Genomic DNA, 23,240 nt, shown 5'->3' on the forward strand with positions numbered 1-23,240 from the left:
AATGTGGATAATTATTGAACAATAAGGCAGAAATATAATAAGGCATATTTGATGGTTTTGTATTTATATCTTGTTTTAGGTAACAGGTAAGAAGGGATAAAACATTCTTTAATATTCACTTCTGACAGGTGACATTACACATGTTATAGATAAGTGGTCTTAAAGTCCAGCCCCGAAAGACTGCTGTCCTGCAACTTTTAGATGTTTCTATGTTCAACACACTGAACATAGGTGGGCTCATTTGCAGAAATCTATAAAGTTTGAATGCATGCTCATTGGGCAGTTTTGATATTTAATTCAAGTATGTAGGACAAGGGACACATCTGCACAAAGCTCAGCATTTAGCTATATTAATGATTAAAATACTACAATGAATGAAACAATAATAATGCCGAATAAACAGGATTGTGGTAATGCTGAATCAGCATTCACACAGTAAAGACATCTGGACTCACCGAACCTTTCTGCAGTTCCTCACAGCTGGAATCAGTCTCAGTCGTCCATTCTCTGATGTATTGTACTTTTCCAGGTCCAACTCATCCAAAACCTTCTCTGACATCTGCAGAATGTAGGCCAGAGCTGAGCACTGGATCTCTGAGAGCTTCCCCCCTGATCTATTTTCTGACTTCAGGAACTGTTGGGCCTCCTGATAAACTGAGATGTCCTTCATCTCCAACAGACAGTGGAAAATGTTGATGCTTCTGTCAGGAGAGATATCATCAGTGGTAATCTCCTTCAGATTGTTGATGATTTTTTGGATGGTTTCTGAATTGTTATCTGTCTGATCCAGCAGGTCTCCTAAAAGTCTCTGGTTCGACTCAACTGAGAGGCCATGAAAGAAGCGAACAAACAGGTCCAGGTGGCCATTTTTACTTTGGAAGGATTTCTCTAGGACGTTTTTCATTAAGCCCTCCAGAGATATGTCATAATTCTTTTGTCCTAAGAATTTCTCCATCGCCTCTGTGATTCTGTTGGTGAAACAGTGGAACATGTAGACTGCAGCCAGAAACTCCTGAATGCTCAGGTGAACAAAGGAATAGACCTGCTTCTGGAAGATCAGATTCTCTCTTTTGAAGATCTCTGTACAAACTCCTGAGTACACCAAGGCCTCTGTGGCATCCAGATCAAACTGCTCCAGGTCTTCTTGGTAGAACATGATGTTTCCTTTCTCCAGATGTTCAAACGCCAGCCTCCCCAGCTTAAGAAGAACTTCCCCATCAGCATTCATCAGCTCCTGTGGACTTCTCTCATGTACTCCGTGGTACTTCTTCTTCCTCTTTGTCTGGACCAGCAGGAAGTGTGAGTACATGTCAGTCATGGTCTTGGGCAGCTCTCCTCTTTGCTCTGAGGTCAACATGTTCTCCAGAACTGTAGCAGTGATCCAGCAGAACACTGGGATTGCACACATGATGTGGAGGCTCCTGGAGGTCTTGATGTAGGAGATGATTCTGCTGGACAGCTCTTCATCACTGAACCTCTTCCTGAAGTACTCCTCCTTCTGGGCGTCAGTGAAGCCTCGTACTTCTGTTACCCTGGAAATACATGAAGGAGGGATCTGATTGGCTGCTGCAGGTCTGGAAGTTATCCAGATCAGAGCCGAGGGAAGCAGGTTCCCCTTGATGAGGTTTGTCAGCAGAACGTTGACTGATGACTTCTGTGTGACGTCAGAAACCAGCTGACTGTTGTTGAAGTCCAGTAAAAGTCTGCTTTCATCTAGGCCATCAAAGATGAAGAGAAGTTTGCAGACAGCCAGCAGCTCTGCTGGGAGCTTCTGGAGTGTTGGATGGAAAACATGGAGCAGAGTGAGAAGACTGTGCTGCTCATCTCTGATCAAGTTTAGCTCCCTGAACGAAAGCATTACCACCACACTGACATCTTGGTTCTCCAAGCCCTCTGCCCAGTCCAGAGTGAACTTCTGAACTGAGAAGGTTTTTCCAATACCAGCAATCCCAATGGTCAGAACCACTCTGATGGCTCCATGTTGGTCAGGAAAGGCTTTAAAGATGTCATGGCACTTGATTGGAGAGTCATGGAAGTTCTGGATCTGGGAAGTTCTCTCTAGTTGCATGACCTCATGTTGAGTATTAACCATTTCACTGTGTCCCTCTGTGATGTAGAGATCAGTGTAGATCCTGTTGAAGAGGGTTCTACTTCCTGTTTCATCACTTTCTTCAGTCACACATTTACATCTCCTCCTTAGACTATTCTTATGTTCCTCTAAAACCTCCTGCAGACCAACATTTTCTGAAAGGAAGAAAAGAAGGCAATGTAAGTAAAAAAGAAAAAAACATTTTTTGATTCAGTTGGAACAAAGTCCTTAGGAACATTATTAGGTGTTATTCTTATAAGCTCTGACTTCAAATAATGTAATAAACAATTGTAAACAATCACATCCATCCTTAGATTGTTATTCTACTGGTAAACAGCATTTGTCTGTCTTTGTTTAATGCCCCGTGTTTGTCCACTATAAGTATCTCATTAACAAAGCAGATCAGATATTAAATGCAGGACAAACTTGTTTGCAAATATGTATTTGCAGGTCTGCCTAAAAAGTCAGTCAGATGCAGAACACTTGTACTCCATTTTAGAGTCGGTTAGCAGCAGAGTTAGTTAGTATCAACTTTCCAGATCACTCACGTCTTATGGTTCAGTTCTACTCTAAATCATCAGATTCAGCACTAAGCATGGAGAAGCAGCATTAGGCTTTGTTGCACTACAAATCTAGACCTACATTCCAGAAAACTGCAAAGATGTTAAATTACTGAGTTCTACTAAATAAAAATCCTTATTAAGGGTTGCCTTTCATCATTAATAACTGGAACACTGATTAATTCTTCTTTCCCATATTTGTTGATGAAAACTATTTTGATGATGGCATACTAGGAGGGCCAGGTTTTCGATTTCTCCCTAGACGGGCCGAAACAGGGCCACGAGACCCTGTCCAAACTGACGACTCTGATGGCTCAAATTAGCCTCCATTCATCCATTCTTCTATTCTTCTATTGTTCTATTGTACATGTGGTCGTTGACCGTCAGGCCAGAAGGTAGGGATGTGAATAGTCCATGTTGGGGGTGGGTATCTATGATACCTACAACTAGTCAGTTCAGGGTACTTAAGGGTACTTAAGGGTACTTAGGCCATTTGGCCATCTCTAGACTGAATAGGAGTGTTGTCTACGTGGACTACCTTCGGCCCTCCTAGTTTAACAAATTGTATTTGCTTGTTTGCTGTTCCCAATAAAATTGGTTAATGTTGTGTTTTAGCATGTAAAACTTTTTAACTTTCTGCCAGTCAGATTACTTCCTTTTCTTTGCAAAAGCAGTATGTTGCCATTTCCACCTTTTCATTTTCATTCAGTAAAATGACCAGAAGCTTTGAGGAGATATTTACGGTAATCTTAAAGCAGTTAATACAACAGACTGAAAACAGACCCATTTAAAAGCAAATCTCTTAGCTTGTTGCGTTGAACACTTTTGTTTACACCAGAGGGAAAAACTGAGACCACCACCAGCAGGCAAGGTAGGTAAAGTGTCTTGCGCAAGGACACAAAGGAGATGGATAGAACAGGAATTGAACCAGCAACTCACTCATTGTGGGACAAATCTTGAAGAATGGAATTAAGCTTTGGTTGTAGATTTTCAATCTCACCTGGTGCACAGCTGCTCTGATTGGCTGATGTTCTGGGTCTTTTCCCACACTGGGGACAGGAGGAGCATTCTGATGAAGCAGACTGGTCCCAGTATGATGTGAGGCACTGGCTACAGAACCAGTGTTCACAGCTAGTAGAGACTGGATCCATCAAGACCTTGTGACACAAAGCACAGCAGGACTGCTGCTCCTCCACACCAACGCTGCTACTCGCCCTCCATCTGTGAAGATATTTCTCTATCACTGAAATAATTCACTAACAACAGGATGAAGCTGTTCTACTGAACACCTTGGTTCATGACGTTACAATGCAACCATGAACCAACGTTGGCTTGCAACAGAACCTCAGAATATTAAGGATTTCTGGGTTGAAGTATTTCATTGTATTATATTTGGTTTTATGATTAATTTTTCGTTTATTGTATTTGTCTATTTCAAAAATGTTTCTGGGACAATAATTAGGCCCAAGCAACAACAGCGCTGAGAAGGCCTATTGTAATTGCAACATTTTCTATTCTTATTTTTCCAACAAAATACACAGCCTTTTGGAGGCCTTAACATATTCAAAAACTCACCGAACTTCACCCAAAATTGTCCACCATGTGAAATTTTCGGATTCCAGTAGAATCAAAATGCTTTACTGCCCAAATAGATCAAAAGCTGATTAAGCGCTTGATTCCAGTGTAGAAATATGAATAAACAGAACCCCACCTCATAAATTTCACAATGTTCAGTTCTTTTATTGGTCAAATAAAGTTGGCTCTACTGAAATTGACTTCATGATTACCCCTTGGACTTTGGTCTTCTGCTCATTTTGTAGCTTTATTGTCAAGCTGTTTGCAGTTGTATCTTTAGTTATTGTCCATGTTTATGAACCTCATTCCTGCTTTATTTCAGTGGTCTATATCATTTTATGCTCTGTGTTCTAATTTCCATTTCGATCTGACCTCTATTGTTTCTGTGTATACTTGCCACCAAAGGTTCAGAGGGCTCTAGTAAGTCCATCTGATTAGTCTAAATAGCAGCTAAAACCAATGTTGAAAGTTGGCTCTTTTTTTTTTACATCTTCTCTGAAATGGATGGATAGCTGAATATTTTTTTCTAGGTTCTAGTACAAATGTCTGTACTTTTTAAATAACACAAAATTTACTAGTAACTTTTCATTGATATATATGAACTTGTTTTAAGTCAATAATTCTTGAATGTTGATCAAAAAGTATCATTTTCACTTACTTTCTATGTATTTTAACTTGCTTTGGGCATTTTTGGCAGTGCATCAGTTAGAAACTGGTTTCTTACTCTGTGTCTGGGAGCCCTGGTTCATTACTGAAGTAAATCGGTTGTTCTTTTGACCAGTCACTCCTCATAGACGGACAGGTGGATCCTGGAGGTTTTGCTATCTCTCTGTGGTTCTGACCTCTGAAAACAAACCTGTTATTCAGATCACATTAACCAGTGAGAAACTGTGATAAAAACCAATAAAGAAGCTCTGAACATAAACTCTGTCAGTGGGTTGAAACATTGATGTACTAATTCATATTTGCTTTTTTAGCTTTAAGATTAAATAAAAAATCTTACAAGATGTTCATGTAAGATACCAATCAACTAGCTAATATCATATATAGTTTATCTCTGTAGAGTCTCAGAAACAGAAATGTATTTCTTACTTGATGTCGGAGGGGCCAGCCTCATTACTGAAGTCTGGAGGTCTTGATTTGGATGAGTCATTTTTCATAAAAGGATAGCTGGATCCTGGAGGTTCAGCTTTGTGTTCCTTTAACTCACAATCATCCATAATCTAAATGTCAGTCTGAGAGACAGAAATTAGTAACAATGAGTTTTTAGTAATTATTTTCTAGTTTATCATAAAGAAACCATCTTACAACCTTAAAAATATTGTCAGAATTAGACTCATCCCAACAAGATTCTAAAAATTTAGTGTATGCCTTTGTTTTGAGCAGACTTGATTATTGCAACACTGTTTTCACTGAACTATCAGAAAATTAAAATCAATGAGTTTCAGCTTCTTCAAAATGCCGCTGTGAGAATCCTTAGAAAAGACAAAAAAAGACTAGCATGTCAGTCTAGCTCTAAGGGTTTATAAAGCACCTGCTAAAAGCCTAGTCTACATATCTGATCTTCTCCAATGCTATAGACCATCTGAATCAAACTTACTAACCATTCCATGAGTCAGAACTAAACATGCTGAAGCAGCCTTCAGTTTTTGTTCTCCAGAAATCTGGAATAATTCCACCCTGAGTTCTACAGTATTGAAATGAGTTCCAAAACTCAGATTTGCTGATGCTTACTCTTAACCTTTTTAAGTTTATTTTTAAAACCTTGTTTAGTCTTAATGTATTTCGCTTTTTCTTAATGTATGTTGTCTTTAACTTCTATGTTTAAGTGCTTTGAATTGCCTTTTCCTGAAACATGCTATTTAAATCAAGCTGCCTTGCATAGTAACTGTAAAAAGTAAACCACACAGAGTAAAAAAGGAAGAATTTGAATAACACTCACCTTGATTAGATTCTTCTCTTTGTTCTGTTCTCTTACTAAATGGAATCTGAACTCATTTTCCCTGATCTAGTATCTGATTGTAACTGACTCACCTGAGACTCCACCCCGTCAAGGTGAATTTACCTGTTTAAACATCTTTATTGTAATTCTTCTTCCCTTTGTATCAATAGTAAATTTGAGCTATAAAACATTCAAACAGTTTTTCTGGGGGCGGGGGGTCAGTTTTTAGCTAATTTGTAGGAATTTCTTTTCTCTGCAAACCACTAACTTTCTGACCGTAAAAGTTGTAGCTATGTTTTAAAACCAAACTGGATGAAGATCTCAGTCAGAGCCCCAGGTCCAGTAATTATCTGGTTAAACTGAGGAACAGGTCATATCAGACTTTTGTGGATTTGGTTATACTGTGACTCTGCATGTTTAGTTCAGTCTGATTTTAGGAGATTTCTTCTATAAAGAGACAATGAGTGCTCTGTGCTACAGAGTTGTTTCAGAGTGACATACTAACAGCTCAACTGACATGCAAAACTGTCAGCTGAGCTGATATTCAGAAAATATGAAAGTACTGACTGCTCTATTTCTAGGTAAACATCCCTACTTCAATATTCAAGGTCCAAAGTATCTCTATTATATCAAGGGAGCAATTCACTTTACAGCAGGCAGTAAAAACATAAAAAATGAGTTGGTTTTTACCAGCCTAGCACCTGGATGAACCGCAGGAGGTTCCACATGTTGCTACTCTAGAGATGGAATTTTTTTCAGATGGAGCCACAGATCCAACAGAACCAGAACCGTTCTGCAAGAACAGAGAAAATCCCTCAAACAAACTCTGAAAGTCTCAGAGCTGGTAAAGAAAGTGATTCTAATGTTCACCAAAGGAGGCTCTAGAGCAGATGAAACTTCAGGTGTTTTAACCTTTCAAATTTACCATCCAAAAGAAGCACATATGAATATTTGATTTAGAATCACAAAAAGTTTAATCCTCCAACGGAAGAAACCATCAATTCCTCTCTGAGCTGTTTGAAGCAGCAGATACGATGACTAGAGCTGCTTAAACATCTGCAAGAAATATTTAATATTTTATTTTTAAAAAAACTTCATTAGAATGAAGCGAATATGCAAGATATAAACTGTTGAAATGAGCTTTACTTTAATTTTTTAGTTACAGGACAAAAATGAATCAACTTTACAGTTACTGATCCAAAAAACAGACACAAAATGAAAGACATGAGAAAATGAACAGCATGAAAATCTTTCATCTCAGAGTTCATCATCATGATCCAGTCAGAATCTCTTTAGATTCAAACTGCTGCAGCTTCAACCTCCGATGATCAGCAAGACACAGAGAAGCTTCTCTACATTACAAAGATCATTCCCACTTCCACCTGCAGGCAGAAGAAAGATGCAGAGATCAGATCAGTGAGTTTCCAGCTTCTCTCCAGCAGCAGTCAGTGACGCAGTACATCCAGTAGAAAGAGCAGCAGGGCCTTCAGTCCTGTTCGGAGCAGCTTCCTTTCAGCTCTCATCTTAACGTGTTGCAGTGAACACACTGAGCTCCAAGATCACACACCTTGTGTGAGGTGCTGAACCACTCCCATTTCACTCCTTACTCTGAGAACTTTCTAACCAGCTCTCTATCCTTCCAGCACTTAGATCTCTAAGCCTGCAGAATATTACCTACCTCAGAAATCATAAAGAATGTGTTTATCTGGTTTATTGGAGAAGACTTGCCTGGATTTCTAACAGTCTACAGTCACGTTACCCATCCCTCTTCTCTCAATGCATTAACCAGCTTGAGCAGCCAGAAGTCTTCTTCACGTTTGATCTGTCATGCATGAGGAAATGACAGATCCAAACCAGAGAAACTTTGAAGACATCTGCTGAGATGGTTTGTTTGAAAATGACTTGGGGGGTAGGTGGGGGGAGAGATTGCCATATGCTAGTGGATTAAACATTGTCACGGCTGATAAAAGTGTGGGGGACAGAGAGAACGGATGCAATAAGTGCAGGTGACATGTCTGTTACATCCGTGTCTTCTGCACAGGGGGCATAGCAGGGGCCAGGACCAGTTCTACAGAGGTATCGGCCCCTGTTTGCCTGTCTAGAACCGCCCATGCCAGTCATCTACTGACCTTAGAATTTCTACATGATCCTTCAGCTGCTGGACATCTGTCTCTTTCAGGCTGTTGTCTCTCAGCTCCAGTTCTGTCAGATGGGAGGGTTTGGACTTCAGAACTGAGACCAGAGAAGAACAGCTGATCTCTGACAACCCGCAGTTGTTCAATCTGAATAAAGAATAAAACATGTGAGCTAAAGCCAACAGGATGCTGGTCAACACAGTCCAATAGGATTAGTTAAAGAGCTATTAAAATTAAAAATGACAAGCTACTGAGTCAAGAAAGACCTGTTGACTGCATCTCCAACAGCAGCTCCATCAATACAAACTCATGTTCTCCAGACATTTGGTTTTGATTTCATAAAAAACATTTTTAAAAAAAACAAGGCTAATTTTGGAGTAAATGTGGATAAATGTAACTATTTAACAATTATTCTATAGCTATAAAATCATTATCTCATGGTGAATATTCACTGCATAACTAACTTTAACAGATCAGACACACAGAACAAGAACCTCATACTGTGACATGTTGTGTTTGAGTATCTTAATCTGCAAAATGACTCAACATCAGGTTTTTTATATATATTCCTGTCGAAGAAATACCAGGAGGTGAAATTTACTTTTTCTGCATGTGGTGGCCCTAACCACCAGCTGGTTAGACCCAGGTAGTTCGAACCAGCAACCTACCGACTACAGGATGAACTCCTACCACCATCACCCAGAAATAAGAACTGAACTACTTTAAAGTCATCCAGTATATAATGCAAAAAAAACCCACAATCATACTAAAGTTGTGAATTGATTCAAAACATTAAAATAAAAGCCCAATCAGCATTTTTCATTTCTTCTACCTTCCTCTTTTAGCAGTCATTGTGCTCTTATAAACAATAAAATAGCTGGGAATGGGAGAGAATGTTATGCATGTGAAACCCACATGCAATTGTTTCCTGTTTTTTTTAAGAATTGGTGAAGTTTTGAAAATGAAGAAATTTTACCTCAACCAAACTAGACTTTCCCATGAAGATCCTGAGTGTGGAGCAGTTTAATATCAATATGTCTGTGGATTGGTGTAAATCCAACTTTAATGTCATAAATATTAGCTCTAAACTAAAGCATGACGCTATACCTCAATTTCTGCAGCTTACAAAGAGGAGTCTCTAGAAAACCACACAGCTCCTTTACTCCAGCATTTTCCAAGTTGTTGTCGCTCAGGTTCAGTTCAGTCAGATGGGACGGGTTGGACTTCAGAGCTGAGACCAGAGAAGAACAGCTGCTCTCTGACAAACTGCAGTTCCTCAAACTGAATAAAGAATAAAATATGAGAGGTGAAGTTTTATCCAGCTGCATGGGAATCAGACTGTCTCCATCTTGTTTAGGATCCCTTATCCTTGATGTAAAACCCATGTGTTGACTCTACCTGACAAAGTTTTTCATTCATTCTGCTTCATTATTGGTTGTCTTATAAGCTCTCTATCAGTACTTGGTCATTATTTTTTTCCATAACACACTTGTTATGTATGAAGTCCAAATACACGAGACTGCTTCTAACCAGTTCTGTCCTGGTCCGCCTTGGTCAGATTCAGATTTGTTTTCCATTAGCAAATTCAGCACAACTTTGCTTGGCTGTTCTGATTTTTGTACGTCAGGAGTAATGCTAGCAGGACCAAACCAAAGAGGCTTGATTGACAGCTAACCACATTCATTAACTGGCATGTGATTTATAGCTTTGAAAATTCCAAAATAACATTATAGTTCAGTTGCGGACCGTGGACAAGTCTGCTATCAGAGAGCTGCTTTATACTCATAACTGTTCCCCTGTAAAAACAGGAGCAGCGCTAGAAACACATGAGAAAAGGCTATCAGTTTCTTTCTCTGAAGAACAGACAGTAATAAAGGGAGAGAGAAACAGTGAAACTGTGGTCAGCTTTCTGATGGAGATGCTGTTTTGCACTGATAGTGTGAAACACTGGAACTACATTAGCTTGTGATGTGAAATTAATTTTTTCTTTGGATTTAAAATAAATAAATAAAATTCAGGCACGGCTACTTGTTTATATCTTTTGACTTTATTACGTAAATTTAAAATGTTGCACCTTTAAAAAACAAAGTCCCAGAATGCAGTTATATTTATGTGTATAGGGAAATTAACAGTTGATCTGAGATTTTATCATTATGTTTAGATCAGCAATGAATTTCTCTAGGACAAAATGAAATAGCTAGGTTTGAGTCCATCAGAACCACAATCTCGAGGTTCTCCACTACTGAATGTAGCTGCAAACATTAGTAGAGTTGACCACAGCTGCTGCTCCTTCATGTTCCGCCCACAATAACAACGAACAGAGTGTATAATGGGAAAGCCTGGGATAAATACAAACCTCACATTAACCGGTTAGTGCACAACTTGCCAGTGGAAAAGCACCTTATAGCTTCTATTTCACCTCAGATAAAGTTTTAATGCCATTTAAAAGAACTTATAGATGCACTTTAAGCAAAAATGTTTAGAATTAAAATTAATTACTAAAATGTTTGTGAAAGAGTTTAGTTCAATGGAGAAAAACAAACCTCAGGATTTTTACTTTACAGACCGAACTCTCCAGTATGTCACACAGGTGCTTTATACCAGAGTCTTTAAAGGTCCTCACTCCAAAAATCTCCTTTATTTCCAGTTCAGTCAGGTGGGAGGGATTGGACTTCAGAGCAGAGGCCACAATTTTACATTCAGACTCTGAGAGTCTACAGCCAACAAGTCTGTGATTAGAGAACAAGTAAAGTCAGTTGTACAGTAATTAAATCAGACAATCTGATGCAGATTTAATGCAGATTAAAATATTAATGTTATGTCATCATCTGATAAACATCTGCTCTTTAAATATTTTTTCCATAGACATAACACAGTGAAACTCTTCAGTTTACATTTAAGATCATGGTTTAGATCCTGGTTTGGATAATTGTCCTGGTCTTCATTCATGTTGTGGTCATGCTTTAGGTCATATTTCAGCTATAGACCTGCTGTAGAGAAAATGATTTTTCAAAATATTTAAACACATTAAATATATAATATATATCAGGTTAGTTTTTAAAGACAATGCATTTAATGATTTTAAAGAAGAAATATTGTGTGGATATTAAGGGTAGCTCTCCTGGATTGGAATATTGGGGGGATTGATACAGCTCTTCAAAAAGGGGTGCTGCAGAGTGTGTTCCAACCTCATGGGGATCACAATTCTAAGTGTCCCTGGTGAGATTTATTCAGGGGTTCTGGAAATAAGGGTTTGTTGGTTAGCTGAACTGAGATACAGGAAGAGCAGTCTGATTTTATTCCTGGAGACTGAGGCTAAACTGGTTTGGAGTTTGCCCAACCAGTCTACATGTGCATTGTGTACATCTGAACACCTGGACTGACCGAGCCTTTCTGCAGTTTCTCACAGCTGGAATCAGTCTCTGTCGTCCTTTCTCTGATGTGTTGTATTTCTCTAGGTCCAACTCATCCAAAACCTCCTCTGACATCTGCAGCATGTAAGCCAGAGCTGAGCACTGGATCTCTGAGAGGTCCTTCTCCGATCTGTTCCCTGATTTCAGGAACTGTTGGATCTCATGATATACTGAGAGATCTTTCATCTCCATCAGACAGTGGAAGATGTTGATGCTTCTGTCAGGGGAGACATAATCACTGCGCATCTCCTTCAGATTGTCAATGACTCTTTGAATGCTTTCTGGACTGTTCTCTCTCTGATCCAGCAGGCCTCCTAAAAGTCTCTGGTTGGACTCAACTGAGAGGCCATGAAGGAAGCGAACAAACATGTCCATGTGGCCATTTTTATTGAAAAGAGATTTCTCCAACATTTTTTCCATGAAGTCCTCCAGAGATGTTTCACTGTATGTTTCTCCCAGGATGTTCTCCATCACTTCTGAGTTCCTGCTAGTGAAACAGTGGAACATGTAGACTGCAGCCAGAAACTCCTGAATGCTCAGGTGAACAAAGCAGTAGACTGGTTTCTGGAAGATCACACTCTCTGTTTTGAAGATCTCTGTACAAACTCCTGAGTACACTGAGGCCTCTGTGACATCCAGACCACACTGCTCCAGGTCTTCTTGGTAGAAAATGATGTTTCCTTTCTCCAGATGTTCAAACGCCAGCCTCCCCAGCTTCAGAAGAACTTCCCTGTCGGCCTTCGAAAGCCCCTGTGGACTTGTGTCTTGTCCTTTGTGGTACTTGTTCTCCTTCCTCTTTGTCTGGACCAGCAGGAAGTGTGAGTACATGTCAGTCATGGTTTTTAGCAGCTCTCCTCTCTGCTCTGAGGTCACCATGTTCTCCAGAACTGTAGCAGTGATCCAGCAGAAGACTGGGATTCCACACATGATGTGGAGGCTCCTGGAGGTCTTGATGTGGGAGATGATTCTTCTGGACAGCTCTTCATCACTGAACCTCTTCCTGAAGTACTCCTTCTTCTGGGCATCAGTGAAGCCTCGTACTTCTGTTACCCTGGAAACACATGAAGGAGGGATCTGATTGGCTGCTGCAGGTCTGGTAGTTATCCAGATGAGAGCCGAAGGAAGCAGGTTCCCCTTGATGAGGTTTGTCAGCAGAACGTTGACTGATGACTTCTGTGTGACGTCAGAAACCAGCTGACTGTTGTTGAAGTCCAGTGAAAGTCTGCTTTCATCTAGGCCATCAAAGATGAAGAGAAGTTTGCAGACAGCCAGCTGCTCTGCTGGGAGCTTCTGGAGGGTTGGATGGAAAACATGGAGCAGCGTGAGAAGACTGTGCTGCTCATCTCTGATCAAGTTCAACTCTGAATGAAAGCAGAACCACCACACTGACATCTTGGTTCTCCAAGCCCTCTGCCCAGTCCAGAGTGAACTTCTGCACTGAGAAGGTTTTTCCAACACCAGCAACGCCATTGGTCAGAACCACTCTGATGGCTCCATGTTGGTCAGGGAAGGCTTTAAAGATGTCATGGCACTTGATTGGAGAGTCATGGAGGTTCTGGATCTGGGAAGTTCTCTCTAGTTGCATGACCTCATGTTGGGTATTAGCCTCTTCACTCTGTCTGTCTGTGATGTAGAGGTCAGTGTAGATCCTGTTGAGGAGGGTTCTACTTCCTGTTTCATCACTTCCTTCAGTCACACATTCACATCTCCTTCTCAGATTGATCTTATGTTCCTCGCTGTCAGAGCCTGGATTGTGTTTTTTTGAAGAACAATTAGAGATTTGAAATGATATGGGACTGATTTGACTCTTTAAAAGTAAATTACAGATTGTTATTGGATATGCTAATTCAAAAACTCTAACCTGCGGCATATTGTCAGAGTAAATAAAAGTTTCTGTCACTCAGATTTTCCTTCCCTCTTTCTGTAAAAGCTGCAGTACAACATGTTGCTTTTCCCATCGTTTTGTCTTTGTGCGATAAAATGACCAATAGCTTTAAGCAAATGTTAAATTTCAATGAATTGAGCACAAATTGCTGAAAACAGATCCATTCCCAAGCAAACCCAATAGGTTATTGGGCTGAACACATACCTTCCATTTACACTAGCAAGAAATTCTAAAAACGTTGACCCCAAATCTGACTAAAGAAATGGAATTGGTTCAACAGAGATGATATAAGAAGCCTCTGATTGTGGATGTTCAGTTTTACCTGGTGTACGGCTGATCTGACTGGCTGTCAGCAGTCCAGTTCCTGTTATACCCCATCTGGTGTTTGCCAAAAGACACCTGACAGTGAGAATGAAGAAATAACTTAAATGCATTCTGAGAGAAAAGATTGAATTATCTTGTATGAATGCAAGGTATCATGTTTGGGGGAAACTCAAGAGCTTCTGCAGTGGTGAAAATTAGTTAGCCCCCATCTTGATTTAATATTTTATTAAATATTTGTCATACATCAGTGTTTCAGAACATCAAACCTATTTAAATATTGATCAAAAACAACACAAGTAAACATAAAATGCAGTTTTTAATTTAAGGAGTTTTTATGTGAGAAAGTGATGGCCCCATAAATCTAAGCCCACTCATCTTTGCAGAATTGTTGATATTTGGCTACATTGTTGTTCAATCATGAACAATGAATTTAATGTCATGCCACAACATCTTCAAGGGTCAGGACATTAACTAGGGCACTCCAAAGTCTTCTTTTTGTTTTTCTTCAACTGTTCAGAGGTGGACTTGCTTGTGTGAGTAGTCCTGGTGCAGAACCCAAATTAGTTTCAGCTTGAGGTCATGACAGATTTTGGCAGATGGCAAAATTCATGATTCCATTTACCACAGAAAATCTTCCAGGTAATGAAGCAGTCAAAAAGCCCCTGACCATCACACTGCCACCAGAAATGTAGAACCAGATGTGGTGGTACATTCCTTTTAAGGGAAATGCTCCTTCCACAGTTCAGCTTTTGCCATGTCAGTCCACAGAAGGATTTCCCAAAAGTCATGGGGATCATCAAGATGTGTTCTGGAAAAATTGAGACAAGCCTTAAAGCTATTTTGCTCAGCAGTGCTTTTCATCTTGGACCTCTTCCATGCAGGTCATTTTTGCCCAGTCTCATTCTTATAGTGGAGGCATGACCTCTGACATTAACTGAGGGAAGTGGCCTTACAGCTCTTTAAATGTTGGTGTGAGATCTTTTGTAACCTTTTGGATGAGTCGCTGCTGTGCTCATGGAGTAATTATGGTTGACCAGCCTCTCTTGAGAAGCTTCCCCACTTTTTCATGTTTTTGCCATTTCTGGATTATGGCTCTTACAAGAAATGGCTTTGTAACTATTTCCAGACTGATGGACCTCAAATACTTTCTTCCTCTTTTGCTCCTAAATTTATTTGAACCTCAGCATGATGTGTAGCTTTTGGGGACATTTTGGTGTCCTTTAATTTGTCTTTTAGGTACTTGATGTCTTGATTTAGAATAGGTATGGCAGTAATCAGACCTGGGTGTGTTCAGAGATATTGAGCTCAGGTGTTCTAAACCAGTGGTCCCCAACCACCGGTCTGCGGACCAATTGGTACCGGGCCGCGCAAGAAATAATGAACTACTTCCGGATGTTTTACTTTGAAAATCCTAAACCGGATTTTACCGGTTACGTCTTGCGCGTCAAAATTGAGCCAACTTGCAGCAGAATGAGTAACAAAACAACATCGGAGTACTGCGTGCGCAACCCCCGAACAACATCGGACTCGATACTTACCCCCCCGGTCCGTGCGACTAAAAAGGTTGGGGACCGCTGTTCTAAACGATTATGTTTTAATAGGGAAATAATCTTTTTTTCCACACAGAGCCATGTAGGTTTCGATTCTTTTTCCTCCTTAGTGAAAAACATTTGTTTTAAACTGCATTTTTTACTTGTGTTGTCTTTGACTAATATTTTGACTGGTTTGATGGTCTGAAACATCTAATGTGACAAACATGCAAAAACAAATGGAAAGTAACTCAAAAAAGGTTTGGAGGGGAAACCACTGTAGAAATGTCTGTGATTTACAGACAATCTCTGGATTGTTGCTCCTCATTTTCGCCCATTAATTCACTCTGGTCTTCATTCAACTACTGATTTGCTGACCAACATTCTTCATGTGTATTCAGCTTTAATTTAACTTAAAAGAAAGTCAAGTTACTTTTTATTCACAAACTAAAGACTCACCAGTTAATATTAGATGTATTATACCTCAGTTGAGTCACGTGAATCAGTTAGTAACTGGTTTCTTACTCTTTGTTTGAGGATCCAGATTCACTACTGAGGTCTGGAGGATAATCTTTGGATAATCTCCTCTTCATAGATGGACAGTTAGATCTTTTAGGTTTTTCTGTCTTCCTTCTGGACTTCAGTCAGTCTGAGAGAGAAACCAGAATCAGTCAGTACCCAGTGATCCAGTTCCTGTAACTTTCCTGTAAAGGAGAAAGTTGATTTCCATCATGTGTTTAGAGGATCAGAGGAACCTGATTTCAGCAGGAAACATCTGGGTTTGAATTGTTCTCTCCTTCACTACTTCATTTCCTTCTGATGCCTGTTGGGTCATCTCTTAAAAAAACCCTGGAAAACCTGAATCCATGAAGAAAATTAGGGGTAAAACTGTTTTTGAAACATTTTAACTGAAGTCAGATGTAGTGAATGAAAAAGTGAACATTTCCTATGAAGTAGGGATGTGTTGGTCCTGAACAGTAACTTCATCACATGTTGGAGCGTCTCCTCTTAGAGAGGTTTCAGTTACAGAAGTGGTTCTGAAGCCTTTCAGGTCCAGACCTGATTTAGAGGAAGATGGTCTGCCAATCCTCCTGCTTGTCTGAGTCAGAACTTAGACAAGATCACCAAGATGAATCAGTAAAAAATGTAACATTTTATCAATCTGAACATCAGCATCACCAAAAGAGCAACTTACTAGCAGCATTTATCATGGTAACATAAAGCAACAGCATTACCTAATAACAGTAGCATGACTTCACAAAACTTGGGTCACTAACTGGACATGTTGACGCAGAACCAGCTACACCTTAGATAGGAAACTTCAGCAGGTCAATTTAAAATCTTTACTTTGTGTCATCTGAAAGCCAGAAGACGCTGTTTTCTAACATTCTGGTTTAATTCTCAGGTGGATTTAAGGGTTCAGGCAGTCATAGTTTCAGGTCTGAAATCCAAATATTGGGTCAGAGAGTAGAAAGAAGACCACTGTAGAACCATCCTTCTGGCAAGAAGGATGGTTCTAATTAGAGGGATTAGAACAGGGGTCACCAACCTTTTTGAGACTGGGAGCTACTTCACGGGTTCAGAGTAACACGAAGGACTACTTGTTTGATACAGACATAAATTTTCTTGGCTCAGCCTTTATAACAGCCTTTATACAATATATACCTATATTGTATATAGGTATATACAATATATATATATATATATATATATATATATATATATATATATATATATATATATATATATATATATGTGTGTGTGTGTGTGATTACATGCTTCCTGATCATATTAATGTTAGGGACTACTGACAATAGCTATCAGTAATAATTTACCATGGCAGCTATGGCTAATTGTTATTATGTGATCAGAAGTTCTCAGTTCAGAGTTTTAAGTTTGATTCCCTTTTGGAGTTTTTCTGTGTGATTCTAAATTACCCACAAGTGACTGAGAGTCTGGATTGTTGCAGCTGCAGCTGAACAGCTGGACGCACTGTGAGATTTTCCTTTAAATAAAAAAAAAGAATAGAAATGTTATTGTATTTTTTATTATCCAACCCTCTTTACTATTAACAAAATTGTGGAGAGAAGAAAAAGTTCTTTTGTGCCAAAACATCTTGTATGTAGCAAACATCAGTGTGAGTCTGTGGGGGTCAAAGGGCAGCCAAAGCCTAAATCTTATTGGTCAGTTTACTTTTTCTGTAAGCTAAAAATTGAGTGGAGTTTGAATCTCCCGTAGTTCTAAGATCCCGCCTGAGCTTTTTACAGTGTGCAGTTCTGGAGGGTCGCCGGTTTATTAGCTTTTTTTTGTGGTTTTGCGAACTTAAAAGCTGACGAGTCACCTGTTGGCTGACACCAGCAGATGTCGAAAAAAAATGTCCGACAGATCGGAGGGTACAAAACTATCACTGCACCTGACCTGCAAGAGCACAACCACCTCTCCAACGCGCATCATGCGGCGTCGCACAAAACCAGAACAAACCTAAAGCACTAAAGCAGCGCACCCTTTTTTTTTTTAACACAAACGATGCTAAATAATAAAGACATGATGCTAAATAATAAAGACATGGAAGCAAAGCCTACCCGTGTGATCCATGGAAAGAGGAAGATGTTGATTCCCAGGTTCAGGTGGAGTCAGACGTCCAAAGGAGGAGAAGGTGAAGCAACAATGTTTGCTTAGTTTCTACTTTTTTGGGGAACGTTTCCACTAGATTAAATTGTTTAACCCGCAGTCTTAGCGCTACGCTCAGGAAGAGGCAGATGTCAGTTAACAGGCGACCCATCAGCTCTCCAGTTCAGGAACATCAAAGAAGCTCAGAAACCGGCGACCCGCCAGAACCGACACGGTAAAAAGCTCAACCGGGATCCAAACAGCTCTTAGAACTACTGAAGGTTCAAACCCCTGTCATTCATTTTTAGCTTACAGAAAAAGCGCCAAGTCGCCAAATAAACAAAAGCAAACTGACCAATAAGATTTAGGCTCTGGGTGCCCTTTGACCCCCACAGACTCAGACGTGCGCTGCATACAAGATGTTTTGACAAATAAGATCTTTTTTTTTCTCCACAATTTTGTTAATTGTAAAGAGGGTTTGATAATAAAAATTTCAGAAATTATTCTTTTCATTTTTTAACATCAATGAAAATCTTAAGGTAGGCAGAGCGGCTGCAGCCGTACAGCTGCAGGCGCTGCTGCCCTCCGATAAAATCCTGCAGGCGTCCGAGCAGTTCTGAACTTTAACCATAGAAAAGAGTTTTATGCACAAAGCAATTTATTAAAAAAAAAAAATCCTCTCCTTGGGCTGCCACCTTATCGTGGTGGAGGGGTTTGAGTGCTCCAATGATCCTAGGAGCTATGCTGTCTGGGGCTTCATGCCCCTGGTAGGGTCACCCAAGGCAGACAGGTCCTAGGTGAGGGACCAGACAAAGCGCAGCCCGAAGACCCCAATGATGGATAAGAACATTGGACTTGGCGTTCCCTCGCCCGGACGCGGGTCACCGGGGCCCCACTCTGGAGCCAGGCCTGGAGGGGGGGCACGATGGCGAGCGTCTGGTGGCCGGGCTTTAACCCATGGAGCCCGACCGGGCTCAGCCCGAAGAGGAAACATGGGTCCCCCCTCCCATGGGCCCACCACCTGTGAGAGGGGCCAAAGGGGTCGGGTGCAGTGTGGGATGGGTGGCGGCAGAGGGAGGGAACCCTGGCGATCCGATCCTCGGTTGCAGAAACTGGCTCTTGGGACGTGGAATGTCACCTCTCTGGTGGGGAAGGAGCCGGAGCTAGTGCGTGAGGTCGAGAGGTTCCGGCTAGAAATAGTCGGTCTCACCTCGGCGCACGGCTCTGGTTCTGGAACCAGTCTCCTTGAGAGGGGCTGGACATACTTCCACTCTGGAGTTGCCCAAGGTGAGAGGTGTCGGGCAGGAGTGGGCATACTTGTTGCTCCCCATCTCGGCGCCTGTACATTGGGGTTTACCCCGGTGAACGAGAGGGTAGCATCCCTCTGCCTACGGGTGGGGGGACGGGTTCTGACTGTCGTTTGTGCTTACGGGCCGAACGACAGTTCAGATTACCCACCCTTTTTGGAGTCCTTAGAGGGGGTACTGGAGAGTGCTCCTCCTGGGGACTCCCTTGTTCTGCTGGGGGACTTCAACGCTCACGTGGGCAACGACAGTGAGACCTGGAGGGGCGTGGTTGGGAGGAACGGCCCGCCCGACCTGAACTCGAGCGGTGTTCTGTTGCTGGACTTCTGTGCTCGCCATGGATTGTCCATAACGAACACCATGTTCAAGCATAAGGGTGTCCATATGTGCACTTGGCACCAGGACACCCTAGGCCGCAGTTTGATGATCGACTTTGTCATCGTTTCATCGGATCTGCGGCCGTATGTCTTGGACACTCGGGTGAAAAGAGGTGCGGAGCTGTCCACTGACCACTACCTGGTGGTGAGTTGGCTCCGGTGGTGGGGGAGAAAGCCGGTCAGACCTGGCAGGCCCAAACGTGTTGTGAGGGTCTGCTGGGAACGTCTGGCGGAATCCCCTGTGAGACGGAGCTTTAACTCCCATCTCCGGCAAAACTTTGAACACGTCCCGGGGGAAGCGGGGGACATGGAGTCTTAGTGGACTGTGTTCCGTGCCTCCATTGTCGAGGCGGCCGGTCGGAGCTGTGGCCGCAAGGTTGTCGGTGCCTGTCGCGGCGGCAACCCTAGAACCCGTTAGTGGACACCTTCGGTGAGGGATGCCGTCAGGCTGAAGAAGGAGTCCTATCGGGCCTTTTTGGCCTGTGGGACTCCGGAAGCAGCTGATGGGTACCGGCAGGCGAAGCGGCATGCGGCTCGGGTGGTTGCTGAGGCAAAAACTCGGGCGTGGGAGGAGTTTGGAGAGGCCATGGAGAAAGACTTCCGTACGGCTTCGAAGCGATTCTGGTCCACCATCCGGCGTCTCAGGGGGGGGAAGCAGTACGGCACCAACACTGTTTATAGTGGGGATGGTGTGCTGCTGACCTCGACTCGGGACGTTGTGGGCCGGTGGGCAGAGTACTTCGAAGACCTCCTCAATCCCACCAACATGCCTTCTATTGAAGAAGCTGAGCCTGGGGACTCTGGGTTGGGCTCTCCAATCTCTGGGGACGAGGTCGCCGAGGTGGTTAAAAAGCTCCTCGGTGGCAAGGCTCCGGGGGTGGATGAGATCCGCCCGGAGTTCCTTAAGGCTCTGGATGTTGTAGGGTTGTGTTGGCTGGCGCGACTCTGCAATATCGCATTGACATCGGGGGCAGTTCCCCTGGACTGGCAGACCGGGGTGGTGGTCCCCCTGTTCAAAAAGGGGGCCCGGAGGGTGTGCTCCAATTATAGAGGGGTCACACTCTTAAGCCTCCCTGGCAAGGTCTACTCAGGGGTCCTGGAGAGGAGGGTCCGTCGGATAGTCGAACCTCGGATCCAGGAAGAGCAGTGTGGTTTTCGTCCTGGTCGTGGAACACTGGACCAGCTCTACACCCTCGGCAGGGTCCTGGAGGGTGCATGGGAGTTCGCCCAACCAGTCTACATGTGTTTTGTGGACTTGGAGAAGGCGTTCGACCGTGTCCCTCGGGGAGCCCTGTGGGGGGTTCTCCGGGAGCATGGGGTACCGGGCCCTTTGATACGGGCTGTCAGGTCCCTGTATGACCGGTGTCAGAGTCTGGTCCGCATTGCCGGCAGTAAGTCGGGCTCGTTTCCGGTGAGAGTTGGACTCCGCCAGGGCTGAGCTTTGTCACCGATTCTGTTCATTACTTTCATGGACAGAATTTCTAGGCGCAGCCAAGGTGTTGAGGGGATCCGATTTGGTGGCCTTAGGATCTCATCTCTGCTTTTTGCAGATGATGTGGTCCTTTTGGCTTCATCAGATCGTGATCTGCAGCTCTCGCTGGAGCGGTTCGCAGCCGAGTGTGAAGCGGCCGGGATGGGGATCAGTGCCTCCAAATCCGAGGCCATGGTCTTGAGCCGGAAAAGGGTAGAGTGCCTTCTCCGGGTCAAGGGGGGTGTCCTGCCCCAGGTGGAGGAGTTCAAGTATCTCGGGATCTTGTTCACGAATGAGGGAAGAAGGGAGCGGGAGATCGACAGGCGGATTGGCGCAGCGTCTGCTGTCAAGCGGGCGCTGTACCGGTCCGTCGTGGTGAAGAGAGAGCTGAGCCAAAAAGCGAAGCTCTCGATTTACCGGTCGATCTACGTTCCCACCCTCATCTATGGTCATGAGCTTTGGGTCATGACCGAAAGAACGAGATCGCGGATACAAGCGGCCGAAATGGGTTTTCTCCGTAGGGTGGCTGGGCTCTCCCTTAGAGATAGGGTGAGAAGCTCAGTCATCCGGGAGGGACTCAGAGTAGAGCCGCTGCTCCTTCACATCGAGAGGAGCCAGTTGAGGTGGCTCGGGCATCTGGCCAGGATGCCTCCTGGACGCCTCCCTGGTGAGGTGTTCCGGGCACGTCCCACCGGGAGGAGGCCCCGGGGAAGACCCAGGACACGCTGGAGGGACTATGTCTCTCGGCTGGCCTGGGAACGCCTCGGGATTCCCCCGGAAGAGCTGGAAGAAGTGGCTGGGGAGAGGGAAGTCTGGGCCTCCCTTCTGAAGCTGCTACCCCCGCGACCCGACCTCGGATAAGTGGAAGAAGATGGATGGATGGATGTACAGAGGAACATAAAATATCTCTTTACGCAGATGATGTACTTCTGTATCTGTCTGATCCTACATCATCAATACCACGTCTGAGGGAAATGATTTCTGTTTATGGACATTTTTCTGGTTATAAAATAAATGTTGATAAGACTGAGGCAATGGATGTCAATAGCAATATTCCACTGGGAGTTAAACAACAGAGCGGCTTCAGGTGGCCAAGGGAGGGCATTAAATACCTAGGCATCAATATTCCTCTCTCATTAAATGATTTGTATCATGCCAATTACAGCAAAACACTGGATATAATTAAAAATGACCTAGAGCGATGGTCAGCATTGCCTTTGTCCCTCCTCGGTCGCATTGAAACCATTCGTATGAATCTGTTACCCAGATTATTGTATTTATTCCAGATGTTACCAGTTGGCATACCAAAGTCCATGTTTGTTGAATTGGATAAAATTATATCAAAATTCATATGGCAAAGCAAGCGCCCTCGCATAAAATACAAAACACTACAAAGAAGTAAGACGGAAGGGGGCCTCAATCTTCCTGTTTTGAAATACTATTTCTGGGCAGCTCAGTTAAAGTCTTTAATTTCATGGATCCAACAGATTCTCAAACAAGATGGCTGAGCATTGAGCAAGCATAGTGCTCAGTACCATTAAAGGCATTAAAGCCATTTTTAGATATTCCAGTAAAGGAACTGCCATTGTGGACTAAAACTACACTTAACATTTGGAACAAAGTGCGAATTTCTTTCAAGCTACCAAGAGGTTTATCAATATTAACAAGCATTGGACATATTAAATCCTTCACACCCAATTTCTTAGACAAAAAGTTTTCTAAATGGGCTGAACAGGGGCTTATATTTCTTCATCAGTTGATCGACAGGAACAACCTTATGTCATTTGAAGAGTTATGTAGGAATTTTCATCTCCAGAAAAATGATTTCTTTAGATATTTACAGTTGCGCTCTTTTTTTGTCTGGGACTGGGAAAGAGTACTAAATCCCACACCAATAGAAAACCTCCTAATCCATTACCAGAAAGGGGGACGAGATAAAAAAATTGATAACAAAGTTATATAGTGTATTTCTGTCAATGAACCTTAAACTTGACAAAGTTTAAGTATGAACTTGGACAAAACAAAG

General features: G+C 42.5%; 1 protein-coding gene across 11 annotated transcripts in view; it reads right to left on the minus strand.

The window, feature by feature from the left end:
• Nucleotides 1-23,240, minus strand: part of LOC116712074 (NACHT, LRR and PYD domains-containing protein 3-like) — a 1,065,068-nt gene that overhangs the window by 401,743 nt on the left and 640,085 nt on the right. The window contains exons 1-4 of one of the 11 annotated variants that reach the window (XM_032551845.1): nt 5,317-5,505; nt 4,949-5,080; nt 3,650-3,870; nt 456-2,244 (exon numbers count right to left, since the gene is read on the minus strand). The exons of 4 other annotated variants lie outside the window; for them this stretch is intronic. In XM_032551845.1, coding sequence (XP_032407736.1) covers nt 456-2,244; nt 3,650-3,870; nt 4,949-5,080; nt 5,317-5,444 — 2,270 coding nt within the window. In that variant the 5' untranslated portion in view covers nt 5,445-5,505. Of the gene's footprint in view, nt 1-455; nt 2,245-3,649; nt 3,871-4,948; nt 5,081-5,316; nt 5,515-7,289; nt 7,549-8,295; nt 8,449-23,240 lie in introns of those variants that run through there. 6 more of the 11 variants (XM_032551850.1, XM_032551844.1, XM_032551838.1 and 3 more) reach the window with 6 other exon arrangements.

This window comes from Xiphophorus hellerii, chromosome 21 (assembly GCF_003331165.1).
Source record: "Xiphophorus hellerii strain 12219 chromosome 21, Xiphophorus_hellerii-4.1, whole genome shotgun sequence".
Lineage (NCBI taxonomy): Eukaryota > Metazoa > Chordata > Actinopteri > Cyprinodontiformes > Poeciliidae > Xiphophorus > Xiphophorus hellerii.